Source organism: Cucurbita moschata, unplaced genomic scaffold (genome assembly GCF_002738365.1).
Source record: "Cucurbita moschata cultivar Rifu unplaced genomic scaffold, Cmos_1.0 Cmo_Scf00021, whole genome shotgun sequence".
NCBI lineage: Eukaryota > Viridiplantae > Streptophyta > Magnoliopsida > Cucurbitales > Cucurbitaceae > Cucurbita > Cucurbita moschata.
In genome coordinates, this window is record NW_019268537.1 from 1,418,238 (window position 1) to 1,439,663 (window position 21,426).

Here is a 21,426-nt window from a genome sequence, read left to right on the forward strand (position 1 = left end):
GGGGGGGGGGGGGGGGGGGGAAATAAAAATAACTAAAAAAAATGTTGGGGGAAAGTTATAGAGTAAAATGAAATTCAAAACTGGATTCAATTCAATGTGCCTATAGCTGGCTGAATCTCTCAAAAAAGTACAGTTTTTCTTCTCCTCTTTCCATAAACACTTCGTTCCCAACCACTTGATTTAGATACTTAAGCTTACTTTGTAACTTTGTCAATTACCAAAAATGTTTATTAAAATAATGATAACCAGACAGAGAAATCTAAAAATCACCTGTATGTCTGGGAGTGTTGGAGCTACATTTATCAAAAGAAGTTTAGTTGCTTCAAAGATTCCAGTTCGCAAACCATGACTACAAGATTAAAAAGAAAGTATCAACAGTTTGATACCGAATATGGTACATCAAAAAACACTATTTCATTAGTGATGATTTGGAGAAAAGAAAATAACCTTGAAAACTGTCCTAGAATGGCAGGAATTGAACCACGGTATAGACCTCGCACACCAATTTGTGGAATCCTGGATATGACTTCAGGGAAAGTTGATGTTGATGCCTGTACTCGAGTCTGAAAACCATGAAAAAGAAAAAAAAGTCAAGATGAGCATATTGTAGCGAACAGATCAAACCATCGACAAGTAAGTCTGAAGTTTAAAGAATCAAAAAGTGATATTTTCCTTGAAGAAGTATATCATGATAGGACAAGTGGGAGAATTTTAACCAAGACTTATTAAAATTGATTCAAAGAATTTGCCTTAATTGTATCGACTGGGAACATTAAAGAAGTAGACAGAGCACAAGAAAGACCCCCAGCCAATGCAGATCTTAGAACGCTGCCAGCAGGTATTTCCACAGGTGGTGGAACAGCAACAACTGTAGCAGCTTCAAACCAGATACTCCTGTATCCATTATTAAAGAAGTTATAACGTTAAAAATCTTGGTAAATCATAAACAAATCCTAAATTCATGTTCAATATAAAATTAGCAAGTTCTAACCATTGGCTACCTAAAATTACTATACAACTTAACCAATTTTATGATCGCCATAAGAAAAGTGAAAATAACCACACAAGATATATGCCATATACCTTTAAGTTCAGATATAATATAATTATGACTGAAGCACAAAATCACAGATAACAGCTATAATATTTGCAAGTACCCTCTAATATTAATTCTCAACAACTAGAGTCCCTTATAAGTTTCTGGCTCAAGACTTGTTTCTTGTATGACCCTTTTCCATTTATACTTTTACCTACAAAATGAAAGTTGGTCACTCCATTAAATAGATTATTTTTTGTTTTTTTCCCTTAGAAAACTCAATTAGGAAACAATGTCATCTGTAAGGAGTTAATCATTAGCAGCACGATAGGTAACATCATAAATTTTGAACTTCCATACAGCAAGAAGGGCACTTGGATTATCAAAAATCTCAAAAGAAGTCAACACAATACCATTTATACACAGATATTGGCTCACATAAGATGATTCTTCCTAGTGATGTATTAGATTAAATCCAAAAATCTCATGTCAGGTACCATTTTAACCGAACACTTGATATGGTTATCTCAAGACAAAAATATATCATCCAAGCAAACTAAGTTGACTCTTTTCAGCTAATAAGCTTCAATTACTCCATGAATACCGTTAAAATAAAGGGAAAAAAAAACTCATTTTTTCCTTTCTCATATTTTAATAGAAAGAACCTCAAGCAACTGCCAAAAAGTTGGCCCATAAGATGTACCCACAGAATATCAAATTAAAAAAGCCATCTTACCGTGGATCTTCTTGCAGTCGATCTGAAGGAAGAAGCAGCATAAAGTTTCGGAAATGTCCATATGAGATAGATTCCTCAGTGTCTGCATTCAGAAATCGCATCATAGCAACAGCGTTGTCTTCATTAGCAGGGAGCCCAGCATTCTTAAGCGATGCCAATATTTCACTTTTTTGCAAAGTCCCTGACTTGCTCAGACAGAGAGTAGTATATGCACGTAGAATGGTTGGTTCCTTCTGTTCCATGAAAGACAAAAATTGCTTCCAACCAAATGACTTCGAGAATATGTGACTTCTAGTGCGATTCATGAACTCTCGAGCATATCGTTTGGGCAATTTTCTCTTTCTAATGGCAATTTCAAGATCCTCCATAGTCACTTGGCCATCACCATCCCTATCCAGCTCTTCAAAGAACCTCCTTCCTGTATAAGAGCATTAAGTTGATAGACCTTTTTCCCCTTAAATAAATTAAGTAAATGGACAATTGGGTGATAGTAGGAGAGTGGCGACAGCAATGGAGACATCAAAAGACAAACTACATAATTTTTGTCAGTTATGACCATGAGCTCATGACTTTTCATCACAGATGCAGGTTTATAATTGCCTTCCTTTATGTGACGAAACAGAAACTCAGTAAAACCTTGGGCATAAGCTTAAGTTAATAAAAGAGGAACATAAAAGATGACAAGTCCTTAATCAATCATTTAGATCCCTGGATTTTCCTTGACACAGATCCATCTGGTCGCTCTAGGGTACAAATTCCAAGAAGAATGTGATTAAGAAATATCAGAGAAGGCAGGCTCAACACATATATCATTTAATTGCAGAAGAATGTGATTAAGAAATATCAGAGAAAGCAGGCTCAATACATATATCATTTAATTGAAAAATAACAATGGCAAGATAATAACATTCAATTTTTAAACCAGAAAGTAATGTGTTTAACGCAAAAGAATATGAACCGTTCTAGCATACCTTCAGCCTCTGTGTATCTGAAGAAGTCCTGAACTGAGATCAATTTCTTCTTGTCTGGATGATCTTTAGAAGACCGCCCTACTTGTGGTAAAAGCTCAATGAGCTCGGTCAATGACACAGTAGATAATGTGGATCTCAAGCGCTCAACATTAGAGAGAGGAATGCTTAGGATGCCACTCGCTAGTTTCTGTGGTGAAATGCCACTAGTTTCTTCCCTATTCTCAGCAGACACACCATCGTCCCCCTCGTTCACAGAAGAACTGACTCCCACTATACCTGATGGAACACCTCCAACTCTTGCAAACCTCAAGTTCCCCAAAAACCCATTTACTTCTGCTTTTCGACCTTCCCAAATGCTTGCCACAGCCTTGAAATGATCAACCTGAGGGGCAAATGGTGACGGTGAGGAAGTATCATAGCTCTTATCAACATTTCCTTCCTCCTCAAGATCAAACTTCTGAAGATTCTGTGTCAACTGATAAAAAACAAAACCTATTAAGCACTCAAATGGCACATGTTTTCCTTCATCGTGCCTCAAGCTTTCCTGAAATGATTTAGTATGCTGCTTCTCCTTCTGCCTTTGCTTTGAATCACGTGAAACTTTTTGCTTCGTGCACAAACCTACCCTTTCTTCCTCATCCGTTTTCTGTAATCGCTTCTTAATTGTTTTAAAAGGGCGGGGAAGTGCTCGAACAACATTGTTAACCAACAAAGACCAAGAGACAGCAAACTGAAAGCACTTCCCACAAGAGGCCTCCTCCTTAGCAAAATCTTCCTCTTCCAATGCACTCTCGGAAGCCTCCAAATTTACTGGCTTCAGCGAGAAGTTTCCCAAGAAAGCCTTTACGGGAACGTTTGTACCTTGCTTCCGTTTATCCCCAACGACACAGGGACTCACCTTCTTCGTATCATAGATCACACCTTCGTTCTGCGTATCCTCATCCTTAGGTCGCAAAATAAATCTTATGAAATTGTCCTCATTCCTATGCCCGGGGAGACGATACTCAAGATCTTTCGCTACTTTTCGAAAGCCCAATTCGACTGGCGAAAGCGCTTCTTTAACAACTTGAATCGAGTTGAAAAAAGATTCGATAGGGTCATTAGCAGACACCATTACTGAAAACAACTAAAACTACACAAATCTTCAACGAAATCGACGGACTGCTCCACAGACACCAGTAATCCAAACACCATTCACACAGATAAAACTAAAATAAGAAAGGAAACAACGTACAAAACTAGATGAAATTCTCAATCAATAAATCCAAAAGAATCACAACCAGACGGTGTGGATAACCGATTGAATAAAAGCATGACCGCGATAATTGAATCCGAAACCAACAAAACCCAAAGAGACGAAGTTGAAATCGATGCGTATCACACATTTCGGCAGGGCTCAAGAGCAATCCATTTCTGCAGAAAGAAACAAAGAGACGAGAGAGTTCTAGGTCGCCATTGTAGCACAGATTGGAAGGAAAAATGAGAAGAAGACGGGTGGAATTTGGGGCAAGGCTTGGGTTAATGCTTCCTTAGAGAGACGAGTGGCAGACGAAGCAGAAGAAGAAGGAACCAGCAGTTTTGAGACCGGAAAAGCCTATCATTTTTTTTTTCTCTTTTGTTTTTTAAATCTAAATTATTATTATTTTTATTATTTTTTCAAAATAATTTAAATAACCCAAACCTAAACTTTTATAATTAATATATAAAACATATTTTCAACAAAATTATTAATATAAATTGGAGAAAAATGCGAGAATCAAATAAATAAGAACCATATTTATTAATTTTGAGCATTTATTTCCTCTCCTTATTTTAATAAAAGATTTAGAAATTAATAATTTTATTTTTTAAAAAAGTAGTTGAATAAAAATAATTACCAACAAATAATATAAATTAATTAAAACTTTACAAAATTATAAACAAGTCCAAAACTTTCCATATATTTAAGCTGTTTATTTAGGAATTTTTGGTTAATAAATAAATTTATTTTATGTTTTAGGAAATTGGTTTTAAATAAATTAAAAGGGAAACGGATAAATATGACGTAAGCGCTACGTAGGGTGGGGCGGGAGGAAGCTTCGAATATTGGGCTCTGTCCCATTTTCCGCTTCTCAATGTTTTTTTTATTTTTTTATTTTTAAATCGGATGAGTTCCTTATCCATATGACGTGTCTTTATTTAATTTTTTTTTTCTTTTTAAAAAACTTTCATAATTTGCGTTCCGGTCCCTCTAGTTATTCCTTTTTAATTTATCATTTTCCCCAAAAGTTTGGTTAATTACTTACACACCCAAATATTTATACTTTTTTTTTAATTGTTTTCGTTAATATTTAAATCAAATCAATGTGGTAAATTATTATTTTTTATGACATTATGCTCTAATTAAATTTCTTCAATTATTTTCATTTTAGCCTATTAGGCTATTATAAGCTGACACAAATTTCTCTGTTTTAGCCTCGACTTCAAAAGGAGTATATGTCGATTAATGCTGCTACGATTACTAAGCTATGCTAACGCTAATAGTAATTTTATGTGTTTGTATGGATTATTTTTGTAACATCCCGAGACAACTGTTAATAGATATTATTTGTTTTAGCCCATTACGTATCGTCGTTAGCCTTGCAATTTTAAAACGCTTTTAATCCTAATAAGAAATGTTTCGTTCCACTCTCCAACTAACGTAAAATCTCACAATCCACTCCTCTTAAAAGTCCAACGTCCTCATTGGCACATCACCCAGTGATGTCTGGCTCTACTACTGGTGGGCTAGGGTTGTTACAATTTTTCTTATTCGATGATAGTTTCGCGACGATCTATATTTCCCGATAAGAAAAAAGTATAAAAGGAAGAATAAAATTAAAATCAAAGCACATACTCCATAATCCATACTATAACTTAGAGGGATTCTCACAATATTATAGACAAACAAATATACAAATGGATTCAATAGATAAAAGCCACCCAGAAACAAACAAGGATTTCAGGAAGAACAACGGTATGGGAAATGAGAAAAAAGACACTAAAAAAACCAAAGAAACATATATATTAGCTCACCCAAATGGTCAAATAGAAGTTGTTGAAGAATGCAGGTGATGAAAGAATGGATTCGTCGATTCGAGGAACTCGACGATCAATCAATCAATTATCGAACTTTCTCATGGTTTTATGTGCTTGGCTAGTATTTCACCAACGGAGGACTAGATCGCCTCCTTGGCTTAACAGGAGGAGATGTAAAGGAAAGCTGCTTCCTTGCAGAACCTGTACTTGTAGATCCTTTTTCCATTGTTCCTTTCTTCTCTGTTCTAGATGAACTTGCAAACCGGGACGGAGTCTTGACAGCCTTTGATGGCGTTGTGTGACATGAAACTGAAGGTGAACTGGCAATGGTTGTATCATCCTTGAGTGATGACCCTCCAATAGTATGCCTCCGGAAGAGCTTTGAATTGACATCATACGCGCCCCAGCTGCTTATCCCTGAATTGGCTGCATTCTTTTTGTTTCTGCTAGATGAGGGAGATAGTGGCTTAGAAGTTGAAGGAGAATGATGCCTATGCAGTTGGCTTGTAGGAGACCTTAGAGAAGGCTTGGTATAAAAGATCTGATCACGACGAGCACAAATTTGGATTATATCAACCACAGAAGCACGGGTTGCAATGCTCATGACAGAAATGTGATCCAGTTGCTCGTCGGTGATTCGGAGTTCCCATGGACGAGCTGCCATCCACCTCTCCAACCAACTCCAACCCCAGTGGGGATTGTTTGGATCCATGAAACTGGGGGTTGCAGTTCTTGAAAAAAATTTCCATGTTGGCTGTTAATGATAGATAAAAACTTATTTTCATATGACTTTCTAAAAGGAACGCTACCAAATCGAAATTATTGTTTACAGAATTTGAAAAACAATCCTACTACGAGCAGAACAAAACTGCAGGGAGTAGCTAATGGTACCTACAAGAGATTTTCTAAAAGCTACCTTGTAGAGAAAGCTAGTGCAGTGAGATATCCTATTGACATTAGCAACTTCTTTCTATCAAAAAGAAATACATTCAGCAGAATCATAGAACTAAGGCGATTACATAACGATTGAATACCATCAGGATTGCAAATTATATGGACTTTTTGAAGTACCCTTCAACCGTGAGATCCCACATCGGTTGGGGAGGAGAACGAAGAATTCTTTACAAGGGTGTGAAAACCTCTCCCTAGAAGACGCGTTTTAAAACCTTGAGGAGAAGCCTAGAAGGAAAAGCCCAAAGAGGACAATATCTACTAACGGTGTGAGCTTGAGTTGTTACAAATGGTATCAAACCAAATACCGAGCGATGTGTCAACGAGGAGGCTGAGCATCAAAGGAGGGTGGACACGAGACTTTGTGTCAGCAAGGACGCTAGACCCCGAAGAGGGTGGATTGTGAGATCCCATATCAGTTGGGGAGGAGAACGAAACATTCCTTAAAAGGGTGTAAAAACCTTTTCCTAGCAGACGCGTTTTAAAACCTTGAGGAGAAGTCTAGAAAGGAAAGCCCAAAAAAGACAATATTTGCGAGCGGTAGGCTTGGACTATTACATTAATTCAGCAGGTGTCCACTAAGTTCGGACCAATAAAATCATTGTGTTCCAGAGTTATGAATTAAACTCAGCAAGCACATACTACGGGATAAAGAAAAACATGTGGTACCTGATGAGAGTAAGCATAAGCCAGAGCCCTTTCTCTTCTAAGTGCACCTACTTGCTTGTTCAATAATTTAGCTTCAATTTGTGCCTTAGATTGGGTGCTGTGATTCCAGTCATTGTCCATCTGTAATGCAAGTCATGGAGGACGCCATTGTTTTCAACAAATACACATTTACACTACGCTAAGTTTGATTCTTAGATAAATGCAGGAGGCAGAAAGGAGGGTAGGGGAAAAGCAATCGTTACAATGATATATACATGAAGTTACTACAATGACCAACACTTGGATGAATGACACTTTACTGTTAAACAAAAATAAGAAACTAGAAAGAAAAGAAAAAAAGATCAGCATGATGATAATTAGACCTTTAGTTTAGGCTTGAACCTTCAAATCTGGGTTGTATACTACATGTATGGATGGAAGCATGCATATGTATATACAAAGACCACGAACAAGTAGCAACCGAAACAACGTATTCGAGTAATGACCAGAAAGGTAATTGTAATACAGGGGCCACAAGTTCATAATTGGACAGCACAGCGACAGACTTGTTTATACAAGCACTACAGAAACCACAGTTATATACAACCAAAAAGTTGGAACAAAGGAGAACTTACAGAAGATTTTAACTTCTCGACATGTTTCTCACGTTTCTTATAAAGTTGCCGATGAAGAGCCCGATTTTCTTCGGACATTCTTATTCTCCTCTTATGAATCTCTGCCTGTAAATGAGTAATGGTCTGCATGTATTTTAAAGTATGGGCCACTTGCCGTTTGACAGACTGCCCTTGTGCCAACGCCTTCAATCTCATCGACGCTTTGAGAGCTCTCAATGCTCTCCGTGCCTGTATTGAGAAATGCAAAAGAATCGTTCATACATTTCATTTCTGAAATGCAAAACACTCGGGGAAAACCATGATGCAAATCATTACCGATGCTTGTTTGTATCCAGTAGAAGAAAAACTCTTCAAAATCCAGGACAGAGTTGAATGATAACAAGAAATACTTTCATGAAATTTCAATAGGAACAGCAAAAAGAATGAGCTTAAAACTCCAACATTTAAGGTTCTCATTTCTCAATAATGAGCAACATTGACTATAAATAAGCCTCTTGGCTGATGTACAATTGGATTTTCAGCCGATACATCACCAAAGTTCAAAGCTATTGTGCTCAAAAGAACTTGTTTTGAAGAAACAATGAACCCCTTCTGCAGAAAATAAAGGTACGACCAATCGATATACAACTCCAAATAAAACTTGGTTGTGAATTCTATAAATTTCTTGAACTACCAATAGGTGGAAACAGTTTTTAAAAAGAACAAATAATCTTAAACTCATGGACAACAGTTACTGATGTTTCTAATCGCTAAAAGATATTAATACTACGTCGAACAAACGGTGTACTTCGTTTGTTCGAGGGCTCTAGAGAAGGAGTCGAGCCTCGATTAAGGAAAGGTTGTTCAAGAGCTCCAGAGAAGAAAACTTCAGGGGAGGCTCTACGGTGTAATTTGTTCAAGGGGAGGATTGTTGAGGATTATTGAAAGAAGTAGTTTCACGTTGGCTAATTAAGAGGAAGATCATAGATTTATAAGTAAGGAATACTATCTCCATTGGTATGAGGTCTTTTCCAAAGTGGACAATATCATACCATTTTAGAGGTTCGTGATTTCTAACAAATACCGCAATGTAAACTGGAGCATACCGTATATCCACGAAACGCAGCTTGAATCATAATAGCAGCTGTTTCCTCCGACATCTCTGGCCGACGAGGGATAAAACTAGGTGGATATTCAACCTCCACAGCCAGCTGAGCTTCAGCAAGAGAAGGCTCCGCAGCCTCCAAATGCGCAAGCTCGCTTGTTTCTTTCATAGGAGGCTGTGCAAGAACCTCCAATTGGGATTGTTCCAAAAAGGAAATCACATCCACACTCTCCTCCTCTTGGAACCATTTATTCTTACACTTGTTTGGTTTCTGTTGAAATAATATAATCACAGTTTAGGGCAGATTTCCATATGATTGTAAAACAGTGAAGAATATATCTCAACAGAAGTAGCTCCATTCAAACCTTGTCTTTCTTCTCATGATGGTGACTGAGAACTTTCCTCACTCCAAAGAAACAACTCCCTTTCTTCCCCATTTCCTAGTTATTCATATGCCTTCTTTCTCTTTATCTGGTAGCAGGGAGAGAAGAACAGATGAATCTCCAAACCAAAATGAAATCAAAACACCATATATTCGAAATGTATTGCTTAAAAAGTAAAAACAAGGCAAATTACGGCATGTCGAATTAACTTTCCATTAAATGATTCATAGATAGAGATAGTTCATCAAATCACGTACAAAAACAATAAATCTCTAGTAAAACATTATATATATCAATAATAAACACAACACCTAATATCACAAAACTGCAGAATCTCAACCAAAGAATGATCAGCATACATCGAAAATCAAGACTCGAGAGCGGAAGAAACAAAGAAGAAGCACAAGAAAGGAGAAATGATTTCAATACCTATGCATGAGGTCCCAAATCGTGGTGAATCGTAAGCGAAAATTTGTGTCGAAGAAAACAAATATCTGAAAGAAAACGATAAGAAGGCGTGTGGAGAGCGAATACAGGGAGGGGGAGAAGGTGGAAGGGATGTTGAGAGAGAAACCAGAAGAAATCAGGTGTAAGCAGAGGAAATATTTGATTGACATTGGAATATTTTATCATATTTAAATAACAAATATTGTTACGATTTGTTTATTTGTTTATAAAAGTTGACTTATTGCATTGTTTTAACTTAGAATATTATTTGGGACGTCAAATTCCATCCCAAAATTGGAAATATACTTAAATAAGCAGATTATTAAAACAGTCGTTTAGAGATAAATTAATTAAAATACCTAAAACCTTTTTAAAAAATTTAAAAAAATTTCAAATACGTTTTAAAAATAATTATAAAATTTTAAAAGTAGCATTTACACTTTTTAAAAAATTATAGATATTGTTGACGAAAACCATCTATTCACCCCTCAGATTCTTTAAACTTTTTTTTAATGTTACTTTTCAAATTTCATAAATATTTTTTAAATTTTTTTAAAAGAATTCAAAATTATATATATATTACTTTCTAAAATTTCAATAATACCCTAAGTTTAATTAATATTCTTTTAAAAAAATTAAAGTTTTTAAACCATACATGTCCGATGTAATATTTTTTTTTAAAAGCATTACTAATTAAGAGTATTTTTTTTTTAATTTTTTAAAAAGAGGTTCAAAATTAAGTATATATATATATGTGTGTATAACCGAGTCATTTGGAATTTTATGGTTTAATTTAAGAAATTTATTTGTTTAAAATTTTGTATCTCCAAACAAGCATAATAAATTTGTTTTGTGCTTTTATGTTTAATTATTATTCGGAAACTTTGATTTTTAAAAATTTAGTCAACCCTTGGAAAATAAAACAGGTAGTTCGAAAAAAAATTAATAAATATTTGGGAATATATACACACAAGGAAACTTACTATGACGTTATGCCACGTTTGCTTGTCGATTTGCTGGCCCACCCTAGAATTCTCATTCATAAATTAATTATTCGTTGACCTACAAAGGTGTTAAATCTTTTTTTTCTTTTTAATAATTACTTCTAAAAAATATTGAAAAATAATTTTAAATTCATGTCTTAATCAACGATAGTTTGCTGAACTAGTTCCACCAGAAGAGAATTTATTCAATGGACCCAACAAGTTATATCCACCACTCGAAGAAATTCTTTTACACGATCGACGAAGAATTTCCTGTACACGATCTCGAGTAAAATACTCGAAAGACGAGACTTATCTTCTATATATATTTCTCCAGCCACAAATCCACAAAAGTGTTAAAAGTTCTCATTTCTCACACAACACATTCATTGGTTACATAAGTGAAAGTAAAAGGCACAGTAAAAAATTCACCCCATTGGCAAATTAATCATTCGTGTACACGATCCCGAGTAAAATACTCGAAAGACAAGACTTATCTTCAAGAAGCCTTCTATATCTCTTCAGCCACAAACCCCACTAAAGGGTTCAAATCACACATTCATTGGTTATAACAGTGAAAGTAAAAGGCACGCAAAAGACGAAAACTTATAGCCTTCTATATTTCTCCAGCCACAAACCCCAGAAAAGAGTTAAAAATTCTTCATATCTCACACATTCATTGGTTATATACAACAGTGAAAGTAAAAGGCGCAGTAAAAAATTTACCCCATTGGCAAAGATTAATCATTCTTCACGTTAGTCATACAAAATCTAAAATACAGACAGACAAGGAAATATGATACAGGACAAATTTTGATGACTATATATTATAAGGGAAATGCTACAAAATACTCCTAAACCCTACAAATACAACTAAACTAGTATAAGATAAACAAAGAAAGAAAGAAAAGAACCCAAAAAAAAAAAAGGTCAAAGGAGAAGCTGACCAAAACTACTAACCTCCACTGGGTGAATGAATGTCAGGAGTCAGGTAGGTTAGGCTATCGAAGTTGGGAAGGCTCGACCTGTACGAGAGGAGAGAGCTGTGTGACTATGGCCGCTCCCAGTTTTTAGAACATTATTTTCTGTGTTGCAATCAAATACAACAAATACAGAAGACTGCTACAATATTACAATCCCCTAAAATCTCTTCCTCTTTTCTTTTTCTTTTCTTTTTTCTTTCAACCAAAAAGATGGATTTTTCAGAACCCATTGGTTCAATTTTCAACTCCTACCCTACTACTTCTTCTTAACTTGAAACAGACTAATCATATGATACAGGCGAGGATCTCCTCCCAAACGATTGTGAGGGGGCCCCCCAGTGCACATCTACTGCTACCTGCTGCTGCCTAAATCTCCATTGCCTCCCCCTCTCCAACTCCCATCCTCTCTGGTAAACGTGCTACCAGGTTGCCCGACGTACTGATCGGACTTTGCGTAGTGCATTTTAATGGCTGCCACGGGATCTGAAACACCAGTACAAGAACCACCCATGAGAATCCCTCCCCTTCCAACAACATTCATTCCAACAACCACCCTTCCCTGCTGCTGTAAGCTCGATAAAGATAGTGGATCGTAGCCATTTCTTCTATGCATTTCGGAAAATAGATCGACTGGGAAAGGTCGCATGTTGACACCATCTCGACTTCTGTATGATTGGTAATCGACCACTCCATCCTTAGTTGGAAAAGCTGACACCAGCTCATTAAGATTTCGGTCACCGTTATTTGCAAGTGCCCGCAATGGCTGCTGTTCGGTTTTAAGAGACGTTGAAGAGTAGCCACTGAATGCAGCAGGATATTTAGCCTGTAAAATGGCAGAATCAGGCAATGCGGACAGACCAGTCTGCATTCTGCTTCCATTCCAAAAACCATAACTCCTTAACGGAACATTTTCTCCCATATCGTATGATTTCCTCAGCTTGTGAAATTCCTTTTCATCTCCACAATCATTAGAACCAGAACTCGAATTTTGCAGGGAAGGGGCATGACTTAGTATCTGACCGAACAGTTTCACATCACCCTTACTGCGTGGAACATCCGAATCGGAAGCATTGCCACTGCATGAAGTGTTCTGATGATCATGACCCAATTCTACATTCTGAGGCAAAAGAGGAAGTTCAGCCGCCCGGTGGCACGGCTCCTTGGAACTGTTACAATTTTGAAGATAGCAGTCCTCAACAACATATGTACCGTTACAATTGATCTTTGACAGCCCTTGAAAAGCAGGAAAATCTGTGTGATTGATATTTCTATTTATGTCCTCAACAATTTGTTTGTTGAAAGGATAGCTGCTTGGGAACTCAGATGATTCAATATGGCGCGACAATCTATTTTGGTGATCAGAACAGTCATCTCTATTCATAGGTTTTTGGTGAGCATCACCAACCCCCTGCAAAACAAGTGTTGATGGAAACATATCTTGGTTAAGCATTTCTTCCCTTCCAACGACACCAAGACCAGAATTCCTGACAAGAGAGTTTTCATCCTTGATACAAGACTTGTTCGCTACAGAATCCACTTTAAGAATTTTTGGATGTGAAATTCGTGGATCAAATCCCAAGGACTCTAGATCAAGATTGGAATTAAACCCAGTCGAATCCTGAACGGAGCGCTGTAACATACTCTGCCCATGTAAATTAGTGTCACTTCCGTCTTCTTCTCCTCCAAATGCAAGCTCCGTTGTAGCTCTGCTCTCACTCACAGCTGCTGAGTTTTCATCTACTGTTGCCACCGATTCAGGTCTCAGAATGTCAGGATCGTTACAGCGCTTGCAAGCTTCAGTATTTTCAGAACAGCCTTCAATTTTGTGGTCATGTGCAGGCTGGCTTGGAAAAGCAGCAGCATTTGTGAGACTACAGGCAGAATGAGAATCTAGATTGGGCACATCCTCTTCCTTCGAAATCTCAGAAACCAAGTTTACAACAGCCTCAGCACCTGTAACATCCAACTGTTCAAAAGCTGTACTTTCCTCAAATTCACTACTATTCCGCATGTTGGCAGTCACAGCAGAAACAGATTCTTCATGATTTATGATAACAGAAGTTGATAAGCCATTGACCGACTTGGAGACAAATTCATCGCTGCTGCGGGCTCCACAGGTTTCCACAACACAGTGGTCGTCAGTGTCGGTCCCACTCCCACTGGAATCATTACCACTCCCAGGTGTTCCTACATCTCCAGAATTATGTATCAAATCCAATCCAAGGCATTTCCGAGCTTTGCTGAAAAAAACCTTGCACTGGTCCCTAGACTTTGATCTGACACATCTTGATATCATATCAAAATCCTTACCATAGGACGACACAGCCTGCATTAAGATCGATTTTTCCTCATCTGTCCAATTTGAAGAATCTACATCCTCAGAACTATCATCTGAACAAGGTTCATTATCAGTTTTCTGCATGACATCAGACGTAGAAGGAAATTTCGTTGCAGAATCCACCTTGTGGCACTTCCGCTCCTTGTGGTCCTCACTGGGATCAATAGCACTTGTAATGCAAGAGCTCAGGGCCTCTGAAGATATTGAACCACATATACCAGCAAGAACATCAGCAGCAACAGTTTCTTTCTCAGTCTGAAGAGCATCCAAATTGTTTTTATTTGAAGGAGTGCTAGCACTCCATGATACTTTTGAACCAATATCCCCTCCCATGCCCAAATGACGATTACAATTTTGCTGGTTTCCAATATTGCCATCTGCCTGTGCGGCCATTTCTGACGCAACACCTAAAATATCAAGGTTAGTAGCATTCACGTCCGGATTCCATTTTTTCCCTGATGTTAGCATGTATGTGACGGCAGAAGATTTCACTTGCTTCCCCAACTCCAAATTTTTATTCTTCTTAAAACTATCAGACTTATGATTTTTGTAGTAGAACTGGATACAGTCTGCTGTGGTTTTGAGGTCGAGAAAGGAAGAAACTTTCCTAAAATCCTTTCCAAACAACGATAATTTCTCCCAGAATATCTCTCTCTCAGCTGAAGTCCAAGGGTTTATCATGTTCCTTTCCTTCTCAACAGCACAGGGATCTTCAACCAACCCATTATGAGATATGAACCTTAATGCCATCTTTTCATTCTTGTCCAAAATCATAGCTGGCATCTTTAAAGTATTCCTGTAGAGCTTAACTTGTGGGTTCAACAGCAGCTTGCTGGAGTAACGAATAGCTATTTCAGAGTTAATGACAGGGTTCTGAGTCTCTCCTGAAAAATCAAAATTTAAGCATTCATAAATCATAACGACATTTCATGATTAATAGAGAAAAAATTTACGATGGAATTGTGTTCAACCATTCAACATACTAGAACGGTGCCAGTTTAGAAATGAGATAGATTAATAGTCGGCTACCAAGCAATCACAAAAGGGAAGAAGAAAATATACTCATCAACACGAACTACTACAGAGCTCTGAATCTAATGACCCACAGACAACTTTGAAGATGTCAAAAAACGTAGACTGCCAACAAAATAAATGATAAAAATGCATGTATCTTTTTGAAGAAGTTCCATCTGAGTTCTCTGGCCACGAGGGAAATATTGAACACATTTACTAAACCTTATCAAGCTTTCTTAAGTTGTGACATAACCTGGATCGTCAATACTCAAATGTTGTATGCCAAATATATATATATATATATATATATATATATATATATATATATATATATTATCATAATTTGCAATGAAATCAAATCTTAATAGAACATAAAAAGCCTAGTAACACAATCCACCAATTAAAACCAACCTGCTGACAACAGAAAATAAGGAAGTATAAAATACAAGAAAAAGAGAACAGCTCCCACTAATTGTAAATCACAACAAGAAGTGTATAGACAGGCTGGCTTTTTTTAATTGAAAACTAAAGTTTCAATAAACAATAATGCTTGATACATCATCGCAGATGAGAATATTCCCTAGATTTTCATCATTAGCATTTTATTTAAATTTTAAAAGAAAATCAAATACATTGCAGTTTGGTCATCAACAAAAACAGGGTAAATCATTTTTAATTAAAAATAGAAAATATGACATTTGAAGAATTAGTTTGAGATAGGAAAAATTTGTAGGTCTGGAGTGGAAAAGAAAAGTAATCAGCTGAAGGAAAGATGAAACTAATCTTACCATGCTGTACAAAACGGGAGCGAATTGAAGACCTGTACTTCTGATGGCCAGAATGTGTCACCCTTAGACTCAATTCCTTTTTTTGGGGCCTCGAGCGACTTTTTTTCACAGAATGCAGCAACCCTTCTTTCCATGAGTGTTGCAAAGCTTTAAATCTAAGGGTTAATGCACTCTCCTTGAATTTTAAAAACTGCCTCCTCATTGCAATTTTCTCTTTAACGAGTTTCTCGGTCTCAAAGCAGGAGACAATTTTGGTGCTTTGAGTGCTAATCTTGCACATTTCTGTTGGTAATTCCTTAAAAATTACTTCTGTCGCTTTACTTGCATATTCTTTATTACGTGCAAAAATTAGATCACGGAAGGATGATCCACAATTAGCTTGGGTCGTCAAATCACCATAAATGGATTCACTGGTACAACTCTTAGCAAGAATGCATTCATTACCAGAGCCAATTGTTAAATGTTCATCAACAAAGGGCCCAGATTTTTTAAAACTTCCTTCCATCTTGTCAGGTACAATTGAATCTGTAGCTTCAGAACAATGGTCATTTTCCACAAGATTAGATGCAACAGCCTTTACTACTCGAGATGGTTCGTTAAATTTTGATGTCACAGTTCCAGGACTATCAATTTCATCAGCCTTTGTACCAACATCTTCAATTCCCTTGTCACCAATGCAGACTGGCATTTTCTCAACTGTTGCATCAGAAGAAGATACTATTTTCAAGGGAGCAGGACGAGAGGCAATACAAGAGACACCATCTTGTTCTTTGAAATATGGCACGCTCTCCACCAAATGCACGGCACTGCAAGATTTTGGATGAGAAACATTCCCTCCGTTTTCAGATTTCAAGGACTTAAGTTCATTTTCAAGAAAATCAATTTCAGACTCCGTTGTTTCCAATGTCTTTGAAATTTCACCTTTATATGCCAGCAGCTTATTCAATGTAGACTTCCCAAAACATGATTCTACTGTATTTGGGTCATCAGAATTAAACAGTTCAACAAGTGACGATCCTAGATTAGTAATTGAACTAATCTCCACCTTCTCTATACTAGAAAATAATTTCTGAAGATGATTTTGTGAACTGGACCCAGGTGAACTACATATTATGCCATCAACACTTGCTGCCTTACTAAATGGTTTGTCCTCCAAGCCTATTGAATTCAATTCAAAAAGAAGAAATAAAAAAAATTGTTCAGCATATACAGAGGCAAGAAAGAAAGAAATAAAACGGATACTACAACTTCTAAAATTGAAATTCAAGTATATACTTCTTCACTCATAATCACGAAAGGCTACTAAAAGTACCCACCCAACTACTTTCTTCTAGATTTGAGGCAACTACAATTCAGCAAACAAAGAGAAAAACAAAAGCAACCCCACAAAACGCAACCAAACCAACAGGGGCTATGGGGAAGATATTACCAAAAAAAACCCTGAATCACAATATCGAAGGACCACAATTGATCGGGAAATTATAATTAGAGTGTTCTGGAAGGAATGTATTAGGTAATAAAAAGTTTTGTGCCAAGGTAGTTACAAAAAACAGGAAACGAAAAGGTCTACAGCTAAATCAGAGAGAAACTACCCATAAACCTTAACAGAAACCAATTGTTCCTAGTTTAATAACGAGATTCATAAGTTGATGGAAAAGAAATAAGAAGTCCAATATATGAGAAATTAATGCAAGCCTAATACTTAAAGTTTATCACGATATAGGTGCACAGAACCAAACTCCACCAGCTAATTCCAACTTCTTACCCTTCACTTCAATGTTTCTACTGCATACAAGTTGCTTTGCCCAGGTTCAATTAAAATTCTCTTTACAACCATCAAAACCTTTAACAGCACATGCATAAATGTCCACCTAATAATTGCATGTGTCATAGTAAAACTGCAGTACAGCCAACATCACACATAATCCATGCAAAAAAAAAATCGATAGTAGATTACAATCCCATTTCCCATTCTTAAATCTTAAATTGACTATGCCAACTTGAGCCTAGCACAATGGTTAAGGAATTAATAAAAATGTTGTAAGAATATGTTACGCATAAATATTGTAATGATTTTCACACACACTAAACTAATTACAAGTATAAAGCACTTAAAGACACTAAAATATCACGTCTATAAAGTTTTTTCAATGGAAAAGGCTCACCTGATGATGAGCTGCAAGCAAAAGAGGATGGCGTTGCAGGAGATGCACAATCTGAAAAGGGCAAAGTTTTGGGGCTTTTCTCAGCAAAGTTTGAACCAAGTGAATGAGTTAATTCAGCACTACTACTGGAAAGAACAGTCACTTCTTTTCTCAGACTTCCATCAGGAACCTCGACTTTTTCCTTCTCATACTTAGCTAATCCATCACCCCATCCAAGCCTTGGCTTCTTCCTTGAAATTGCATCTTCAGAAGGCAGAGAAGATGTCAAACAGGCAGTAGCTTCAGTAGAAGGGCTTTGTAAAGGAGATGCAACTCTACGAGGTAAATCAGTCTTTTCATTCTTTGAGTTTGTCGAACTGCTGTAAGCAGATCCTCGAGAAGACAAACTCCCAGATCTGGACCACTTAAGCGGCTTCCAATCAGTGGAGCCGAGGGAAACTTCGACATCAGACCTCGGGCCATTTCCTAACCCATAAACACCACCAACCTTATCGTTACGGTCCTTAGAGTGAATTTTATCTGACACACTCACAAAATCAGATTGAGGAGAGGAATATGTCACCGTATCATCTAATGACCTCTGATCAGAACTTGCATCCTGAGATGATGGCCTTCGGGATGGGTTTCCGAATTCTTTGCTATTCTCCTTGGAGTGACCTCTCCAGTCTCTCTGACTAAAAGAACCTCTACTTTCTCTTCCGATTCTATTATATTTTCCATCTCCACGAGGAACTGACGGCCGGAAGCTCTCATCTTCTAACACCCTGTCACTGAATGACCGAGAAGGCCCGTAACCGTGACTGGTTTCTTCAGAAAACTGGTGCCAACCACCCAGCTTACCATGACCTTCAGGGGGAAAATAAAGAACGACATAGATAATCAATACCAGCAGAGAAAAAAAAACATACGGGCAGATTGGGGGGATAGGTGGCAAAATCACAGAGCAGGAATAAAACCAAAGCTTTAACCAAAAAAAAACGACGATAATGAAACCTGCTTATTAGACGACCAGAGATCTAAGAAGTTCAAACGAGAAACAATAGAGTAAAATCAAAACTCACCAGTAGGTCTTCGAAAATCAGCAGAACCCCACCGATTGAACTCGCGAGATCCATGATAAGAGTCCCTCCATCTGGTCGCAGACCCTATGGCCTCCGACTTCTCGTGTTTCCTCTCCTTAAAGAGGTCTTTCCTGTCCCACGGCAAAGGTTCTGGCGGCATGAAAAGCAAGAAAATTGCATGAGCATCAACGAACAACGGATGCCCCACAAACACACACAAAAACCCCTAGCACCTCGCCCCCACCACCACACCCAATTCCAATTCCAATTCCAACAACTGGGCAACCAATTTCATCCACCTCACAAACCAGAACTGTGGTTCGCAAGGCACATAATCACACAAACAAAAGCTCAAAAAACTTGAGCACCGACTCAAATAGCCCCCACAAACTAACCCTCACAACCAATATCCCCTTCCTTAAGCCTCCAAATACACAACCCTCGGCGCTGCAAATGAATTGTAGGGCTTGAATCAGATGAAAAACACGATGACAGAGAGAATTCTTCTTCTTCTTCTTCTTCTTCTTCCACCTCCACTTCCCCTAGGGTTTGTTAGCAATCTTCTTAGTGACTCCTTTATCTCTCTTTCTTGGCTGGTGGAAAATCTGCTTCAAAAGAGAACGCGCAAGCAAGACGATAAGGAACAAAATAGATCCTTGAGCAAAAAGAGAGCGAGAGAGAGAGGCATCCGGATCTCAACGCGGTTGTTAACTGCATTCCAATCACACTACAAGTCCGGGAAATAAAATAAAAGAAAATCAATTATTTTTTTAAAGAAGTTATTTTCCTCCTTTATATTTCTCTCACCATATCTGTATTTTATTCTCTCTCTCTTTTTTCCGTCCTCGTCATTCTACTTTCATTATTACTAAATTGCCCCTGCATCTATAACTTATTTCCTTCTCTACCCCCACTCTTTTTTAACTCTATTTTTAAATTTTAATTTTATATTATAATAAAATCATAAAAATATTATTTTCTCAGCTAATTTCAAAACATAAAACACAATTTTGAAATTTTTATTTTATTTTTAAATTTTAGCTTGTAATTTAAATATATTTTACAAAACTATGTGAAATTTATAAACTTGGGAAAAATAAGGTCTAATTTTTAAATTTTTAAATTAGGTTGATTTATGTACTAATTTTAATTAAACATAACATAAAATTTTCATAAATTTATTAATTTTAATAAAAAAAATTCATAAATTTCAATAAATAGGCTTTTTAACTCTAATCTTCTATGGTTTTAATAATTAAATATTATTAATGTTGAAATTATCATTTTTAAAAATTAGGATTAAGATAATAAACAAGTTGAGAAGTTAATTTTTTTTTTTTTCCTTTTTAAAATTTATGTTTTTTCCTTTTTAGTTATTATAAATCAGTAAGAACAAAATTAATCCAAGGGACAATTACGTCATTACCACCCAAAATGGATGACTTTCGCTATAATTCAGCATTTCCCGCCTTCAACAGAGATTGGCCTTTTATTCCGTTTTCCCCCGTTAATAGACGGAGTCAAACCACAAAACGACGGAATTGACAATAAAATAAGTTGCCACGTCATCGTCACGTGAACAGTTTTAAGGCACGAAACCAGAGCACGTGCTCTCTGCACCCACTCTCAAGTTTCGAACTATTCCCCACCAAAAGTAAAGAAAATAATAATTGTAAAAATACAAATTTTGTTAAAAATTAATTAAACTATTATAATATAAAATTAATTTTAAATTTTCTTTTTTTTTTTTTTACATTTTATAGAATTAAATAAATATTTTTTTTTTTAAATTGTAGAATTCTCTTATGAGTAAAAACAAAGTTGAGGAATCAGTTACAATTAACAAAACCATATATTAATTTGACAAGATAAATAAACAAAAGTACGTGTCGATCACGCGCCTACTAGCGAGTGAGTCTCTCCTTCCACGAGTGACGTAAGAATCTATTACCCGCCGTCTCCGGCGCCCGTCGGTTACGTGCGGCTCGTCCCTTTATAAATATTAAATTAAATTCCTCTACCTTCGCGAAGTTTCCTTTTGACTTTTGATTTTCATATTTGCCCCTTTATTGTTTTAATATTACGCTAGTGCCCCAAGTGCAAAATATATAAATCATTATTTGTGCATTGGGTTAATCAATTTTAT

General features: G+C 36.7%; 3 protein-coding genes across 4 annotated transcripts in view; all 3 read right to left on the reverse strand.

Annotated features, from left to right (window-relative positions):
- Window positions 1–4,355, reverse strand: part of LOC111458362 (mitochondrial substrate carrier family protein C-like) — an 8,638-nt gene extending 4,283 nt beyond the window's left edge. The window contains exons 1-6 of one of the 2 annotated variants that reach the window (XM_023100978.1): window positions 4,024–4,355; window positions 2,744–3,904; window positions 1,773–2,190; window positions 750–894; window positions 448–563; window positions 271–349 (exon numbers count right to left, since the gene is read on the reverse strand). In XM_023100978.1, the coding sequence (XP_022956746.1) occupies window positions 271–349; window positions 448–563; window positions 750–894; window positions 1,773–2,190; window positions 2,744–3,857 (1,872 nt within the window). In that variant the 5' untranslated portion in view covers window positions 3,858–3,904; window positions 4,024–4,355. Of the gene's footprint in view, window positions 1–270; window positions 350–447; window positions 564–749; window positions 895–1,772; window positions 2,191–2,743 lie in introns of both variants that reach the window. The other variant, XM_023100977.1, reaches the window with a different exon arrangement.
- Window positions 4,356–5,638: 1,283 nt separating this feature from the next.
- LOC111458251 (protein IQ-DOMAIN 1-like) lies at window positions 5,639–10,090 on the reverse strand. The gene is made up of 6 exons (XM_023100772.1): window positions 9,931–10,090; window positions 9,484–9,589; window positions 9,120–9,389; window positions 8,035–8,262; window positions 7,421–7,540; window positions 5,639–6,554 (listed from the first exon to the last, which is right to left on the reverse strand). Exons 2-6 carry the CDS (start codon window positions 9,553–9,555, stop codon window positions 5,919–5,921), a joined length of 1,326 nt encoding a protein of 441 aa, XP_022956540.1. The 5' UTR covers window positions 9,556–9,589; window positions 9,931–10,090; the 3' UTR covers window positions 5,639–5,918.
- Window positions 10,091–11,633: 1,543 nt separating this feature from the next.
- On the reverse strand, window positions 11,634–19,985 carry LOC111458252. Its single transcript, XM_023100773.1, has 4 exons — window positions 19,281–19,985; window positions 18,220–19,065; window positions 16,055–17,212; window positions 11,634–15,136 (listed from the first exon to the last, which is right to left on the reverse strand). Exons 1-4 carry the CDS (start codon window positions 19,438–19,440, stop codon window positions 12,267–12,269), a joined length of 5,034 nt encoding a protein of 1,677 aa, XP_022956541.1. The 5' UTR covers window positions 19,441–19,985; the 3' UTR covers window positions 11,634–12,266.
- Window positions 19,986–21,426: the final 1,441 nt, after the last annotated feature.